Source organism: Grampus griseus (assembly GCF_964374135.1).
Source record: "Grampus griseus genome assembly, chromosome: 14".
Classification (NCBI taxonomy): Eukaryota; Metazoa; Chordata; class Mammalia; order Artiodactyla; family Delphinidae; genus Grampus; species Grampus griseus.
The window spans coordinates 88,573,028-88,589,994 of record NC_139008.1 but is presented as its reverse complement, the minus strand read 5'-3'; the positions used below and the strand labels follow the sequence as shown (position 1 = coordinate 88,589,994).

At 60.7% G+C, this 16,967-nt stretch overlaps 2 protein-coding genes across 5 annotated transcripts; one reads left to right on the top strand and one right to left on the bottom strand.

The window, feature by feature from the left end:
• Window positions 1-742: 742 nt before the first annotated feature.
• NPBWR2 (neuropeptides B and W receptor 2) lies at window positions 743-1,737 on the top strand (the record flags this gene model as incomplete). The annotated part of the gene is given in 4 exon segments (XM_082670764.1): window positions 743-1,011; window positions 1,013-1,435; window positions 1,437-1,671; window positions 1,675-1,737. Coding segments are annotated over 4 exon segments (990 nt in total).
• Window positions 1,738-7,084: 5,347 nt separating this feature from the next.
• On the bottom strand, window positions 7,085-12,820 carry OPRL1 (opioid related nociceptin receptor 1; the record flags this gene model as incomplete). 4 transcript variants are annotated; one of them, XM_082670364.1, is made up of 3 exons in its annotated part: window positions 7,085-7,608; window positions 7,715-8,070; window positions 12,588-12,820. In XM_082670364.1, the coding sequence occupies 3 exons, from the start codon at window positions 12,818-12,820 to the stop codon at window positions 7,085-7,087; spliced, it is 1,113 nt and encodes a 370-aa protein (XP_082526490.1). The 4 variants fall into 4 exon arrangements, with proteins under 4 accessions (XP_082526490.1, XP_082526491.1, XP_082526492.1 ...); XM_082670365.1 differs by having other exon boundaries at window positions 12,603-12,820; XM_082670366.1 differs by having other exon boundaries at window positions 7,715-8,110; window positions 12,588-12,702.
• Window positions 12,821-16,967: the final 4,147 nt, after the last annotated feature.

Below are 16,967 nucleotides of genomic sequence, written 5' to 3'. Positions count from 1 at the left end.
GCGAGCAGGTTCTAAAAGTCCCCCAGGTGGTTAAGGACGGACTGGGACGCTGGCAGGAGGCCCATCGGCGGGGGCCACACCTCCCCCCTCCACCCCTGAGGCCGCCTGAGCTGGCCACCACCACATGTCACCCAGGCCACCAACTTCTGGCCATGTGTCTCCAGACAGGTCAGCGACGAAAAGTGCCGGTGGCCACACGCAGAGGGTCTGAAGCGTGACTGGGAGGGCACTGCTCCAGGCCTCCCGATTCCAAGGGGGCCAGGAGTACGATGGGAGGTGCATTTTCAGAGGGACTGTCTTGACTCACGTAGCTTGTGCTTTGGGGTGTGGCCGGGACAGGGGCTGGGGTCGGGGCGGGGTGGGGGGGGCAGGTCCAAGCCCTCCCTTCCCAGAAGGGTGGCTGGCAGCTGCTCTCTGCAAGAGGAGGGGGCCTTGGGGGAGGAACCCAACCAGCCGGAAGTGCTACCCAGGAGGAGGTGCCCATGCGCTCTGCCAGGCTCTCTCCTGCCACTGGAAAGGGGTGGATGGAGAGAGACGCCATGAATCCTTGACCCCGGCAAAGTGGCCACAACTTCTGCCAGAGAACTTGAGGCAGCTCCCATTCTAAGCTGACAGCCAGGTCCCAGAGTTTCTGGTCGTTTCTTTCTCAGAATCCAGCCCAAGGAGGCCCCTGCCCAGATTCCCAGCTCGGAAGCACCTCCCACCTGCCCAGGGCACAAACCATTATCGGTCCTGCCTCACGATGGAGGCCACGGGGCCGGAGAGCCCGGACAGCCGAGGCTTCCCCTTGCCAGGCACAACGGGCGCCGGCCTGTCTTGGGACAACGGCACCAGACACAGCGTCACACTCCCTGAGCCGCTGCCGGCTCTTCACGTGTTCCTGCCAGTGGTGTACGCTGCTATCTGCGCCGTGCGGCTAATGGGCAACGCGGCCGCCATCTGTGTGATCCTGAGAGCGCCCAGGATGAAGACGGTGACCCACGCGTTCACCCTGAACCTGGCCATCGCGACGACTCTTCACACCGGTGCTGCCCACCAACATCGCCAAGCACGTGCTGCAGCGCTGGCCCTTTGGGGAGCTGCTCTGCAAGCTGGTGCTGGCCACCGACTGCTGCAACATCTTCTCCAGCGTCTACTTCCCGGCCGCCATGAGCATGGACCACTACCTGGTGGTGCCGGCCATGGTGCGGCCCCGCCGCACGCCCCGGCACACTGTCCGCGGGGCTGAGATCCCCAGCCTGTGCACCTGGCTGGGTGTCACTGTCACAATGCTGCCCTTCTTCACCTTCGCCGGGGTCTACAGCAATGAGCTACAGGTCACGAGCTGCGGGCTGAGCTGCCCACGGCCTGAGCGGGCCTGGTTCCAGGCAATCAGCATCTACACGCCGGTGCTGGGCTTGGCGGTGCCCATGGGCACCCTCTATGTTCTCTACGTGGAGGCTGCAGGCCCTGCGGCTCTACTCCGGAGCCAAGGCTCTGGACAAGGCCAAGCGGAAGGTGAGTCTCCAGGTCCTGGCTGTGCTGGCCGTGGGCCTGCTCTGCTGGACGCCCTTCCACCTGGCCTCAGTCGTGGCCCTGACCACAGACCTGCCCCAGACGCCACTGGTCATCATCATCTCCTATGTCGTCACCAGCCTCGGCTACACCAGCTCCTGCCTCAACCCCGTCCTCTAGGCCTTCCCGGACCACAGCTTCTGGAAGAGCCTCTGCACCACGTTCCAGTGCCCGGGGGCATAAGCACCCCTCCCTCGCGGCCCACGCAACCGTAGAAAGCTCTGCTCCTTTAGAGCAGCACCCCACTTGTTCACAACCCATCACTATTTTCTCCAGACAGAAAGAGAAAGACCCACGAAGGCTGGCCACCAAGCCCGCAGAGGTGGCCATGGACCCACCCGTCTCTGCCTCCTAGACAGCCCTTGGGTGGCCAGCTGCAGGGATTCAGGTCCCGCCGACCCAGGCAGATGGTCCTGGCACAACAGACATCCTGGGGGGCACCTGGGGCAACAACGCCAGGTGTCGCTGTAAAAGCCAAAGGCGCACATCAAAGGAGGCCATGAAGCGCGCTCTCACAGCCCAAAACTCAGGTGACATTCCACCGGGAGGCCTGTGCCCGTGTCCCCTCCTGGCTCCCTCAGCAGGGCTCAGGCTCCCTTGAGCACCCCATGCCCCTTGTGCCCTTCATGCCGATGCCTGTGGTCCCCTCCCATGTCCTGCTATAGGACCCAGGGCCCTTCTGCCAGGACCTCTGGAGGGCACCTGTCACTTAGACAGGCTGGCACCTGGACCCCTTCCCCCCTGAGGTGTGGCCGGGGGCCTAGACTCTGCCAGCAGGGGCTCCACCTGGGGGTGGGGTGGGGACACTAAGGGGCTGGCTGCTCAGAGACCATTTCTGCCACGAGTCCCTGAAGACGGCTTTGGTGGGCCTCGGCCAGGCTCCGCACTCTTGGCCCCACGGCTCCCAGCTGCTTCCAGGCCTGGAGCTCCAGCCCTGCCGTTCCGTAAGTCACCTGCCCGGCACCCGATAACCCTGCGAGGCTTATGGGGCCCCAGGTTGGTTTTAGTCCTTGTGACACGGCTCTAGTCAGTCTGTCCCGCTGGCAAGCAGGACACACCTTTCGCCACCCGGTGAGGTGGCCCCCAGGCTGCATGGCCGCCTCCCCCCCACCCGGTCACGTGGAAGAGCTCGGACCCACGGCCCTCTCCCCTTCCCTCTCTCAGCCTGAAACAACTCAGAGGCTACCTCCGTCCTGTTATCTTTCTGACCACATGGTATTAGTAAGCTATTACTGTATAAAACCCTCCCCCAAAATTAGCAGCTCAGAACATTTACTAGTTCACAACCCTTGTGGGTCAGGAACCTTCCAGCAGCTCTCGGCTGGCTGCAGCTCAGGGTCTCTCATGACATTGCAGGCAGGACTTCAGCCGAGGTCCCAATCACCTGAAGGCCACACCGGGGCTGGAGGAGCCGCTTCCTCTGTGGCCACTGGCCGGAGGCCTCGGTTCCTGGCCCTGCGGGCTGTCCACAGGCTGCTCGGGCATCCTCCGGGGTGGCAGCGAGCCCACAGGGCAGCAGCCGAGAGAGCCAGGCGGAAACCTCCACACCTTTAAGGCCTACCTGGGAAGCCATTCTGCTTTCTGTTCCTTAGAAGCGAGTCCCCAAGTCCCACCCACACTCAGGGGCTGTGGCCACTTCTCAAACCGCCACTAGCACCCAGCCTCCCCCACGAAGAACTAGCTGTTCCCGATCCGCTCTCTCACTGTGTTGCAGTCACACCTCTCCAAGCAGCAGCCGTGATTACCTCGTCAGCGTTCATCCTGCGCCCTGCGAGCTCCTCGAGAGAAGAAGTTGCGGCTCCCACACCCCAGCTAAGACCCCAGCTGGGCCGAAGCGAGGCGTGAGTGCGCGTGGCGTGAGCGCGCGTGGCGTGAGTGCGCAGCAGCAGGGGCGGGGCTGTGTCAGCCGGAAACCCACGGGAACGCCGGGCCGAGCAAGGGTCTCCCACCCCGTCCCCTGCAGAACATCTCCCTAGCACGGGAGGTGCCAACCAAGCCTCCTCAACGGACCGCACACTTTTTATCCCCTGGGGTGGCCCCCGCCCCACACACAGCCCAGCAACGGGAGCCACCGTCTCGCACTGGGGTCCATGGTGGGGGCCGAGCAGGGGCAGGCCCAGCCAGGCGGTCCACACCCGATGGGAGGGAGGGTCTTCACGCAGGGCCCGCGACACACCAAGGGTGGGGGAGACATGGGCCAGCCAAGGTTGGGGGGAGAGGAGAGCCCTCACCGGGATCCTGCCCGAGTGAGTTGTGGACCCCGGGGAAAACCCCCCCCCCCTCCACCGTGCCTCCGGAGATGGACTGGGGAACGGGGAGGGAGTGTCCCCATGCCCTGGGCTTCTGGGCCCAGAGAGAACTGGCCGTCTCCTTCCACTCCCCAAATCCCCTCGCCGTGGCCCGGACCCCGGCCCCGCACCACCCGGCGCGGCCCCTGGGCGCAGCGTCCCGCGGGCCACAGCGCCCCTGGTGGGCAAAGTCCAGAGCGCCAGGCGAGCCCGCAGCTTCCCCGCTGATCCGCTGACCGATCCGCTGACCCTCCCCCGCCCGGCCTTCCCCCACTACCCCGTGAGGAAGGTTTGGCGTCCCTTCTGCGCAGGCGGGGAAACCAAGGCTCAGCGAAGCCGGGAGACTTGACCGAGCCCAGCTGGTGGGGGTTGGGCGGGGGCGGGGATTGGGGCACGGAAAGGGGCAGGGGGCGAGGTGGCGATGCAGGCTGGGGGCCGGGTCGGAGCGGTGGGGCGTGGAGGTGGGGGCGGGGCGGGGCTGGAGGCAGGGGGCGGCGTCGGAGGTGGGAGCCGAGGAGAGGTCTGGGTGCAGGTGGAGAGGACGAGCCGTGGTCCGCTTCCGAGGTCCCGCGGGCTGCTGGCCTGCCCCTCAGCCCTGCCTGGACGGGGACGAGCGCAGACGCTCGCTGTGGGTTCGGCCTGGTTGGCAGCCCGGAGCCCACCCTGAGCCGCCTCCTCCGCCAGGACCCCGCTGCCTCCCCCCGTGCTAACTGCCACTGACCATCTTGCACAGGGCGTTCCCAAATGGCCAGAAGCCCAGGAGGACATCTGTGCCCTGGAAGGGCAGTGTCGGCAGCACCAAAGTGTCCGCCGGGCCCGCCGGGGCCAAGCTACAGATGTAAATGTCGGCTGTCTTCATCCTGGTGTGTCTGCAGAGGACGGGGAGGAAGAGGCTTCATTTGGCCACCTTGGCAGACCTGGCAGCGAAGGGCAAGGGGCCATCACAGGGGGCACCCTAAACTTTCCCTTGATGCTAAATTTTTGTGTTAACAGCAATTTGCTTGTCATTAAAACTTCTATAAACCCAGACATTGGCCCCTCTGCCTGTGCCCACGCACTGCGACCGAGCTGGCCCTGGATGCCCCTGCGAAGCCCCTCTCTCTGACAGGGTTGTCTGCCGACAGTCAGCCTGGGTAGAACCGGGCCCACGCAGGAGCCAGGAGGATACCAGAATCTCAGGGCTGCCAAAGGAAGCGGTTCTGTGCATCTGTCATCAAACTCCCTTGGATCCGCCCAAGGAACGAGAAAGGAGCTAGAGCGGGGGGAGGTGGGAGTGAGGAGAACCCGTAGCCCACTGTGGGGAAGCACCCACCACTGGATCCGCCACTGGAACCTCTGGCTACAGGGGTGGGGAGTGCAGTGCTTGATTGTTTGGGGAGAAACTTTGTGCTGAAGCAAAGAAGACAGGCCCCCGGCACGTCATGAACTAGTCGACCCCTTCCCAAAGTGGGACAGTCTGCCAAGCACAGAGCCAGGTGGAGAGCACAGAGCAGGTTGGAGGACGGATCTACCTACACCCCACGTGCTAATCCCAGAGAATTTACCCCAACGGCCCCCCAAAGAGTCAGAAACACCTGTTGCAAGCAGAGCGCCCTGACCAGCGTGCAGGGGGTTATTCTGACCCTCCGTCACGGCCCCTGGAGACAGTTCAGGGCTGGTTACGTGCAGGGGAAATCACACTGTCCACATGCATAGATACATGGAGACACGTGTTACACCAGCACAAATGCACATGTCTTTCAGCCTTGGCACAAAAATGCTGCAGCCATAGTGGCTCCGGTCCTCAGAGCCTCCCGCTGCTGGCAGCACGGACAGAGCCCCGTCCTCCCCAAGGACGACCCCACAAGGCCGGGGTCCCCAAAGCAGGAGAGGCCAGTCCAGAGTCAGCACCTCCTCCTCTTTCCAGGTGCCTCAGCTCACCTGGCCAGGTCTGCACCTCAGCTAGCAGGTAGAGGCAGCTCTACCACTGCAGATGTTTCAGCAGCTTGTCTGCAGAGAGAACGCTGGCCAAGTCACCGAGCTGCAGCCTCCATCTGCAAACTGGGAGGGTACTTCTCCGGGTGGTCACAGCGGGCAGGGTCCCCACGGCTCAGATGGTCCTTGCAGCCTCCCTCAAGCAGGTCTGCCAGCCCCAGCTCTCCTTCCAACTCTGCATACGAAGCCGCCTCTGACTGGGAAGCTCAGGCTTCCCCCACAGATAACTGGGGGTTTGAAATGAAGTAGGGCGTCAGTCACTGGGGTGCAGGGCCGAACCTGTCCCAACTGGCATCCTTCCAAGGCCACCAGGACCCAAGCAGGACACACGGTCCTGACAGCTGCACAGCCGCTGACCTCTGATGGAGTCTGAAAGGAGGGCTTCGAGGGACAGCCCGAGGGGGGCCCAGGCAACCCAGACAGAGCACCACAGAGCCCTCCCCACCCCACAGCTGAGGCCAGGCACATGGGGCTGCTTCACAAATGACAGGGTGGCCTGCGGCGGTCCTCCTGACCGCCTCGCAAACCTGAACGGCCACGTCTGCGGCGCAACAGTTCACGTGTCCTGGAGGGAACAGGCTTGCTGAGAAGCCTCCTAAGGAGTTCCACTCTCAGGGCGAGTCCCACTGCCCAGGGATGCCCACTGGACCCTCCAGGCGGCGCCAGGCCCATCCAGCTGCCCAGAGGAGACACCGCAAGGGTCCATGCAGACAGCCACAGCACGAGGGCACGTGGGACTGTACAGCCGCTGTCACGCTTCCGGCTGTGTGCCCACCCGGAGACGGATGCAGCAGGGGAGAGGCCAGGACGGTCCATGAAGCTTGGCAGCCCAGGGATGCCCACTGGACCCTCCAGGCGGCGCCAGGCCCATCCAGCGGCCCAGAGGAGACACTGCAAGGGTCCATGCAGACAGCACACAGCACGAGGGCACGTGGGACTGTACAGCCGCTGCCACGCTTCCGGCTGTGTGCCCACCCGGAGACGGATGCAGCAGGGGAGAGGCCAGAATGGTCCACGAAGCTTGGCAGTGCCGGGCATGCTCACCAGTGAGTCCTGCACCCCCTCCCCGCCCTCCACTAGGAGGGCAGCCCTAATGCTCTGACCCATCCCGTGATGTCACCAGACCCTCCAAGGCCACAGGGTGCCCCGTGGAGGCTGGTGATGCGCAGCTGCACGTCTGCCTAGAGAGCGGTGACCTGCGTGAGCTCCGTGTTGGGTGTGGATGGGCTCTGCGGGCTGACAGGCACCATGGGCAGGTCCACGCCTAGTCATGCCGGCCGTGGCACCATCTCAGAGGTCTTGCGAGCATGAGCCACATCCTTGGCGATGCTGCGCACGCGGTCTGACACCTGCATCTCCCGGCGCAGGGTGGGCGCGCAGCAGAACTTGCGGAAGCAGGCCTTGAAGTTCTCGTCCAGGAAGGCGTAGAGGATGGGGTTGAGGCAGCTGTTGACGTAGCCGAGGGCCGTGCAGAAACGCAGGATGGCCACCACAGTCTCACTGCCCGGCTGCACGCCCAGCCCCTGGACCAGCACGAAGACCTGCACGGGCGTCCAGCAGCCCACGAACACAGCCACCACCACCAGCACCAGACGCGTGATGCGCCGCAGGTTCCGGTCCTTCTCGCGGGAGCCTGAGAGCAGGCGGACGCCTCGCAGCCGCCGGATCATCAGGCTGTAGCAGACGGAGATGATGAGCACAGGCATGATGAAGGAGAAGAGGAAGATGCAGATGGCAAACACGGGGCCCCAGTAGTCCTGCGGGGTGGGGATCTCCACCAGGCACTCAATCTCTGCAGGGAGAGAAGCAGGGTCAGGGAAGCTGGGCAGGTGGGCAGGGAGAGAGCCACCCAGAGCCAGGGGAGCGTGGCACTGGGGAGGAGGGTGCCCTGCACTGACCTTCATCCTCAACCTGTGCCGAGCCCATGATGGCAACGGGAACGCCGACAACAGAGGCCAGGGCCCAGATGGCCACATTGACAGCCTGGGCCTTGCTGGATGTCCGGACGTCAAGGGCACGGATGGGGTGGCAGATGGCTATGTAGCGGTCCACGCTCATGGCAGTCAGCGTGAAGGTGCTGGTGAACATGTTGTAATAGTCAATGGCGATGACCGTCTTGCACAGGGCGTTCCCAAATGGCCAGAAGCCCAGGAGGACATCTGTGCCCTGGAAGGGTAGGGTCAGCAGCACCAGAGTGTCCGCCAGGGCCAAGTTAAAGATGTAAATGTTGGTAGCTGTCTTCATCTTGGTGTGTCTGCAGAGAGGACGGGGAGGAAGAGGCTTCATTTGGCCACCTTGGCAGACCTGGCAGCGAAGGGCAAGGGGCCCTTCCTCTTGGCCAACACAGGGGGCACCCACTCTGCCCCCTGCTAAAATGTAGGTTCATGGGCCCAGCCCAATGCCATGGAGCCTGAAGGCAAGTATTTTAACAAATTCTTCAAGTACTTACAGCACACAAAAAATGGTTCGCAACCTAAAGACTTGCCTGCCTTGGAAAAGATGGGTGTGGGGTGGGGGGAGCAGAGTGTCTGCCTGACCCTGCATGAGAGCAGAAGCAGGACTCATAAGACAAAGAACCTGTCCTCCTCCCTTTCAAGTCGCCCCCAAGACCCTTCTTGGACCAAAATGTTGGCCCTTCCACCACCAGAGCTTTCCAGGGGCCCCAGAATCTGGAAGAGCACGCCAAACCAGGCCTCTGTTGCCTAGCAACCGAACAGGAAATGGTGACAGGGAGCGGACAGATGCTAATGGGGTCTCATTGTATGCAAGACCCTGGCACGGGTCTGGAGGAATTGTGGGTGCTTAACAACTACCTGCTAAACGAATTCATAGTTGTTATCATGGTGATGGTGGTAGTGTTGGTGATGGTGGTAATTATGGTGGTGGTGGTGGTGGTGGTGGAGATGGTGATGGTGATGGTGATGGTAGTGGTGGTGATGGTGGTGGTAGTGATGGTGGTGGTGGTGATGGTGGTGGTGGTGATGGTGGTGGTGGTGATGGTGGTGGCGATGGTGATGATGGTGATGGTGGTGGTGATGGTGCTGTTGATGGTGGTGATGGTGATGATGGTGATGATGGTGGTGGTGGTGATGATGGTGATGGTGATGGTGATGGTGGTGGTGGTGATGGTGATGGTGGTGATGGTGGTGGTGATGGTGCTGTTGATAGTGATGATGGTGATGATGGTGGTGGTGGTGATGATGGTGGTGGTGGTGGTGATGGTGGTGGTGGCGATGGTGATGGTGGTGATGGTGCTGGTGGTGCTGGTGATGGTGGTGGTGCTGTTGATGGTGATGGTGGTGGTGGTGGTGGTGATGGTGCTGGTGGTGGTGGTGGTGGTGATGGTGATGGTGGTGATGGTGGTGGTGGTGATGGTGGTGGTGGTGGTGATGGTGATGGTGATGATGGTGATGATGGTGGTGGTGGTGGTGATGGTGGTGGTGGTGATGGTGGTGGTGGCGATGGTGATGGTGGTGATGGTGGTGGTGATGGTGCTGTTGATGGTGATGGTGGTGATGGTGACGGTGGCAACACCAGAGACAACAATGTTCCATGTCAATTAAGCTGCCATGAAGGAATCTGGGGTTTCTTTCTGCCTCTTAGAGAGAGATTAAGAATAAGCTCAAAGAGGCCTTAATCATGACCAAACAACAAGGACAGTGATGACGGCAGATGCCTGTGCCAAGTTCTTCACTTGGATTTTAACTCATTTAAGATTCCGAAGCGCTATTTTGATGCCCAGTCTGCACAGGACGACATTCAGGCTCAGAGGATCTAAACGGTCTTCTCAAGGCCACAGAGCTGGTAAAGGAAAAGTGGGTCAAGAGAACTAGAAGAGCAGCCACAGGCAGGAGGAAAGATTTGCCAAAGACCCATCTGACAAAGGACTGCTGTCCAGAATGCGCGAAGAACTCCTAATGCTCAACAATAAGAACACAGACAGCCTGGTTAAAAATGGACCAAAGACCTTAACAGACCCTCAGCAAAGAAGACATACAGACAGCAAAGAAGCACATGAAAAGATGCTCCACCTATGTCATCAGAGAAATGCAAATTAAAACAACAGTGAGGGCTTCCCTGGTGGCGCAGTGGATAAGAATCCGCCTGCCAATGCAGGGGACACGGGTTCGAGCCCTGGTCCGGGAAGATCCCACAGGCCGCGGAGCAGCTAAGCCCATGCGCCACAACTAATGAGCCTGCGCCCTAGAGCCAGTGCTCTGCAACAAGAGAAGCCACCGCAATGAGAAGCCCGTGCACCGCAACGAAGAGTAGCCCCCGCTCGCCGCAACCAGAGAAAAGCCCGCGCAGAGCAACGAAGACCCAACGCAGCCAAAGAAAAAGAATTTTTTTTAATAAAATAAAACAACAATGAGATACCACTACATACCTATTAGAATGACACCACTAAATGCTGGTGAGGGCGTCAGAAGGTACAGCCATTTGAAAGACAGCTTGGCATTTTCTTACAAAACAGACTCTTACCATAAGACCCAGCAATCACCCACCCTTCGATATTTAACCAAAGGAGCTGAAAATATATCCACACAAAAACCTGCACACGGATGTTTATAGCAGCTTTATTCATAGTTGCTGAAACTTGGAAGCAACCAGGATGTCCTCCAGTAGGTGGATGAATAAATAAACTGTGGCTCACCCAGAAAATGGAATATTATCAGCAGTTAAAAGGAACGAGCTCTCAAGCCATGAAAAGACGTGGAGGACCCTTACATGCGTATTGCTGAGTGAAAGAAGCCAATCTGAAAAGGCTACAGACCGTATGATTCCACATTCTGGAAAAGCAAAACTATGAACACAGTAAAAAGATCAGTGTTTGCCAGGGGCTGGGGGGTGGGAAAGGATGAACAGGCAGAGCACGGAGGATTTCTAGGGCAGTGAAACTACTCGGTGTGATACTGTAATGGTGGATACATGCCATTATATATTTGTCCAAACCCACAGAAAGTACAACACCAAGAGGGAACCTTAAGGTAAACTATGGGTTTGGGGTGATTACGATGTATCAAGGTAGGTTCATCAGTTGTGAAACTGCACTACGCTGGTGGGGATGTTGGTAATGGGGGAAGTTATGCCCGGGGCGGGGCGGGTAGGGCAGGGACTATGTGAGAAACCGCTGTACCTTCTCCTCGATTTTGCCGTGAACCTAAAACCACTTTAAAAACATTGCCTGTAAAAGAAGAGCAGGGACTGGGACGGGGTGTTTCTGACCCCCGAGGCAGTCCACCCCGTGCCACGGCTCAGAACGCATCGTTCTGCCTCTGAGCCCGGCGTGCTCACAGCAGTTCCCGGCCATCACTCTCCGTGGGGACTGCTCGTGGGCAAGACGGCCTCGCCTCTCTGCTCTCTAATCAAGACGTGCCTCTGAGGGTTTTGATGCCCCCGCGCAGAGCAGAGACCCCACAAGAAACACTCACAACCGGAAGGAGGAACAAGCCCACCCCCACCCACATTTCTCACCCGTAGCACCCCACCGCCACCCACATTTCTCACCCATGGCACACCCTCCAGCCACCAAGGGGCACGTGAGCCTAGTACCCCGGGGTCAGCACTGGGGGAAGGGCAGCTGCTCCTCGCAGCCCCTTGTCTGAGCACACACATGACACACACCAGCACATACAAATGTACAAGGGCATGCTTACACACATGCACACACGGACACAGCCACAAGGGCGTGCGCACATGCACACATGCATGTGCACACGTGTGCGCGCACACACAAAGCACACGTGTGTGCCCGCATGCACACGTGTGTGTTCACACTCGCGCATTCGTGCCCGCACTCAGATACGTGTGCACACACGTACATGCTTGCACGTATTGTGTCCATGCACACAGACGTGTGTACACACGTATATGCACACACCCAGACATGCACACACTCACGTGTGCACATTCACGCGGGTGCACACTCATGTGTGTACACACATTTACACGCTCGCGTGCATGCGTACACACACATGTATACACGTGTGTGCACACGTGCATGTGTCCCCACGCCGTCCCGATGCCATCCCCACACGCTGTTCTCACCCTGTCCCACATTCCCCGCATGCTCTTCCCATTATACCTCCCCATGCCATCCCCACGCTGTCCCCCATGCTGTCCCCACGCTCTCTCCCACGCTCTTCCCACTTTGTTTCCCCATGCTGTCCCCTCATGCTGTCTTGGCCATCCTTCCACAATGTCCCCACACCATCCCCCATTATGTCCCCCCAGCAGCGTGGCTGCCACCCTTGACCGCACAAGCGTTCCCATTCTGAGCACCAGCAAATGCTGGAATCGGCCCAAACACCAGCGGTGAGCACGGAGCCCCGGAGCCGAGGAAGGGGCCTCGTGAAGCTGCCCCAGCACCGGGCCTGGACGACGCCGACAAGAGCTGCCTTCCGGGATCACTGTGGGGCCCGTGAGGTCCTCACGCGGCAGCTGGGCTGGGAGCCTGGCGCACGGCTCAGATGGCACGTCATCTCTCAGGAGTCAGGGTGGCGCTCCATCTGGGACAGAGCTGCGCCTCCTCCCACACCTGGGCTGGACCCTGCCTCTCCCTCTCCCCCAGCCAAGTGCCTCTGCCCTCAGGAGCTGAGCCACCAGGGCCTCAGGACCGACCCTGCCCAGTGACAGGGGGCCAGGAATTGAACAGGGGGTGGGAGATCCCCGCGTGCCAAGCCTGCCAGAGCAGCCCCTGCTCCATGCCCTCGGCAAGCTGCTCGGGACCCACCGGTGGGAGACGGGGGGCGGGGGGGATGCCCAGCCTACCTGAGGATGACATACATGACGAGACAGTTCCCCAGCAGCCCCCCGACGCACACAGCCAGGTAGAGCCCCACGATGGTGACCTTGAGCCCGAGGGGCAGGAAGGCGCCGTGGCTGGCATTGAGCATCAGGTGCGGGGGCAGCAGGCTGTGGTTGGGGCTCAGGAGAGACAGGTTGCCCTGCAGGTGGCCGCCGTAGAGGACTTCCCAGAACGGGGCAGGGAAGAGGGACTCCATGCCCCGCCCTGCACGCAAAGCCCCACGGTACCTGGGGAGGCACAGGGACATGTGAGCGCAGCACCCAGCACCCACCCGGCCCCAGGCCGCAGACACGGAGGCACGTGCGTGTGCACACACACACACCGGGCACACGGAGACACGCAAACGTGTATGCCAGGGACGGGGCACACGTGCACACACACAGGGACACAGTCTCAGCTGGCCTGCGGGCTCCCACATGGGATGGCGGATGCGCTTACACAGCGGGATGTGTCCACCATGGGGGCTCACAGACACACAGCACGCGCGCACACACACACACACACACACACACAGATGCCCAAAGCTGCCCTCGGGCACACGCAGACACAAAAGGAACCAAGACACACCCAGAAACACCTGGAACACTGGGCACAGGGCAACCGAGCACAGGGCCTCCTCCTGCCCCTCCCCAGCCCTGCCTGAGAGCTGCGGCCACCACAGGTCACCTCCACGCCAGCCCCCAGCGGCTCAGCCTTACCTCGGTGACCTCCGTGGGAGCTGGGACCCCGGAGGCCCTAACCCTCGGCCTGCGGCAGAGCAGGGCTGGGAGCGCCGGCCCGACTCAGCTCTGGGTCTGGACGGCGCCGCGGCTGCCGCACGGTGGCAGCTGCTCCTCTTCCTTCTCAGACGCCAGACCAGACGCAGCAGCCTGGTGCACGGAGCTGGGGGAGGGGAGCAGGCTGCGGCTCCAGGGGGGCGGGGCCGTGCAGGATGGAGGAGGGGGCCCCAGGCTGGACGGGGACAGAGGCAAGGACCAGGGTGCACCCTTAGAGATGAACAACAGAGAGGCTTGGACCCACAGAGCCCAGACGGAGACAGGCTCGAACACATGGACACAGGGATAGAGGTGCACATGAGAACTCAGACACGTGGACGGACACACACACACACACACACACACACACACACACAAGGACGCACAGGGACTCAGGGACAGACACATGGAGACACAGGGACAAACACACAAGAACAGACACAAAGGACATGCAGAAACACACAAAGACATGGAACGGAGACTCGGAGAGACACACACAAGACAGAGACAGACGTGAAGCCGCATCTCACTCAGAAGCAGGGCCTTGGACGGACTCAGACCTGCCCCAGCCGGAGTTCCATGCCCAGAACAGCGCCCCTCAGCTGGGATCCCAGGGCAGCTGAGCCACAGGGGCCGCCGGTTGGGTGGCTGGGGCCCTGCGCAGCCAGCCCTGAGCAGATCAGAGCCTCATAAGCAAGCAGGGTGTCTGGACGGTCCAGCGCGCCCCACGTGCCTCCTGGGTGCCAAGCCTGTCCACCCCCACCACCCCTGACTGTGGGCCTCGGCAGCACCTCCGTGCCAACAAGGGCACCTCAGCAGCGTGAGGCCACCTGTCAAAGGGGCAGAGACAGCGTTCAGAGCCAGGTCTGTCTGCCACCTGAAGACCCAGCAAGGGCGCCTCTGCTTCAGCGGATGGGTCCCTGAACAACATCTGAACATCACTGCCTCACAGCCTGGGCCCCCAGCACCCACACGGCACAACATGGAGCTGCCTCCTGCCCGTCCCTGGGGGCACATGCCTCGTGGGTGACCCTGAGCTGAACTGCCGGCCCCACCCAGTCAAGGGGTCGTTCTTCCTGCCCGGGCTCTGCCCACACAGCCCAGCCCCTGCTTGGAGCATCTGTCTCCAAGGATGGGGACCTGGTTGCTAGGCGACTAGCAGCAGCGTCGCTAGGATACCTGGCGAATCAGGAGAGGACAGAGCAGGCAAATACCCTAGGGCTCAGCATCCCAGGCTGTCCCCCAGGACTTATCTCTGCATCTTCACTGCAGTCGACCCAGGGACACGTGTGGAGACATGGGGCACATCCGCAGAGGCACTCAGGACACAAAGACTCACAAAAACACACACAAAGGTGCCCAAGTAGGCACACAGGTAAACAAACAGACGTGGGTACGTGCTCAGAGGATGCACAGACACTCGAAGGGACCCACAGACGCATGGGCCACACCCACGCAAACCCACACTAGGGTGCACGTGAGGCACAAGGTAGACGCGGGAGAAGAGGCAGAGCAAAGCCTCAGACGCCCGGGGGACACACGTGCACCACATTCTCCAGGCAAAGCTCGAAGCCCCATCCCATTGACCTTGGGAGCCCCAGCAGGGCAGGAACCCCAGGGGCTCGCCCTCCTGCAGCCTCCCCGACCTGGGCTCCCCGAGGTCTGAGCAGCCAACCTCAGCCCCTCCCACCCCCACTGCCTGGGCCCACCTGCCCGCCAGTTTCCGAAGCTGCGTTTCCTAATGGCCTTGAGCCTGGGGAAAGGGCGGGGCTAGGAGGCTGCCTTGACGCTGGGTGTGAGTTCCAGTCTGGACAGACCTCCCGTGAGGACACATCGTGGGGGGGCCAGGCCAGGGTACTGATGACACTCCCTGGGGATGGTAGCCCCTAGCCCTGGACCCTGCAGCATTCCCACAAAGGGGGCCTGGCCCAGGAAATGGCCCAGCCTCTCTTGAGCCCTGTACGGCCAGGATAAGACACAGAACATATGTGTTACACATGGGGCAGCAGGTAACACGTGTGAGCATCTGTATCGAAGCAAGACAACCTCAAGCACACACATCATATGCAGGCAAAACAAAACATGCAAGGGTACCAGCGACAGCCCAAGACACGCAGCTTACGTGAAGGACAGCACAGAGCACGGGTCCGCCACATATCAAGTGACAGCCTGACCAGGGCTACACTTGGAGGTCACAGGCCTTCCGGGCAGGACCCAGGTCCCAGAGTGCCGGTGACACCCACAAACTGGGGTGAACGCACCTCACCCTTGCACCCAGTGACTCAGGGCCCGTCAACGCCAGATGCCACACTGTCTGCTGCCCCTCGGTCCGCATATGCTTTGCCACCCCCCACACCCCCCGGAGTAGGGCACGGGAATCAAAGCACAGTCGCCAGCAGCCTCACCCAGAACAGCCATCCCCAGGGAATTCAGTCACCAGGCCAGTTGTGCTGTTGAAAAGTAAAAGCAATGGGGCTTCCCTGGTGGCGCAGTGGTTAAGAATCCACCTGCCAGTGCAGGGGACACGGGTTCAAGCCCTGGTCCGGGAAGACCCCCACATGCCGCAGAGCAACTAAGCCCGTGAGCTGCAACTACTGAGCCTGTGCTCTAGAGCCCGCGAGCCACAACTGCTGAGCCCGTGTGCCTAGAGCCTGTGCTCCGCAACAAGAGAAGCCACCGCAATGAGAAGCCCGCGCACCGCAACAAAGAGTAGCCCCCGCTCGCCGCAACTAGAGAAAAGCCTGCGTGCAAAAAAAAGTAAAAGGATTTTCATAATTCTGGGCTTCTTCATAAAATATTACTTTTTCCTTGTGATTTTAACTTCCTAACATTTACACACTGTGACAGAATTGTAGATTTGCAGTATAATGTTAAATTTTGCAGTCATTTAATAATCCTTATTGATATTATTTTGAAGTTTTCAGGTCTTGGCGTCGATCAGCACGCTCTTAGATCTCAGCATTTCCATCAGCCCTTGAAAAACACATGAATCCTGGACAGAGAAACAGGCGGGAGACGTGGCCCAGGGCCTCACAGTGGCTGGGCCCCAGACACAGGGAGCACCTCTCCTCCCAGGGGAGCTGTTGGGGGGGTAGAGAAGCAGGAAGAAGCTCCGCTCAGGAATGTGAACTATGCCAACACCAGGCCCTCTGGGAGTTAAGGAGGAGCAGGTGTCAAAGGTTTTCAATCCTACAAAAACAGAGGGAAAGTTACAAGTCCCTTCCTGCAGGAGAGTGCGCCCATTCTCCCCCTCCCCCCATAACTCCCACTCTTGCAAGTCACTTCCCCCCTGCATCTCCCTGGCCAGGATCCTGGGAAGCTAAGAGGAGGGCCCAGACTCCTGTCTCAGAGAACTCACTCCTGTGGGAGCGCAGAGTGAGGGCCAGAGGTGGTGCTGGCCTGGGCTGCGTGTATCCAGGAGGACTGCTTGAAGGAGGCAGGTCAGCCTGCCTAAGCCCTCACTGCTTCTTCTGGAGCCCAGAGACCTTTGCCTTCAAAAGCTCCTCGGTGATGCTGAATCCCAAGGCCCAGGCCTCACCCTACAGGCACAAGCCCTGCGGCAGCCGGGGGCGGGAAGGGGAAGCATCC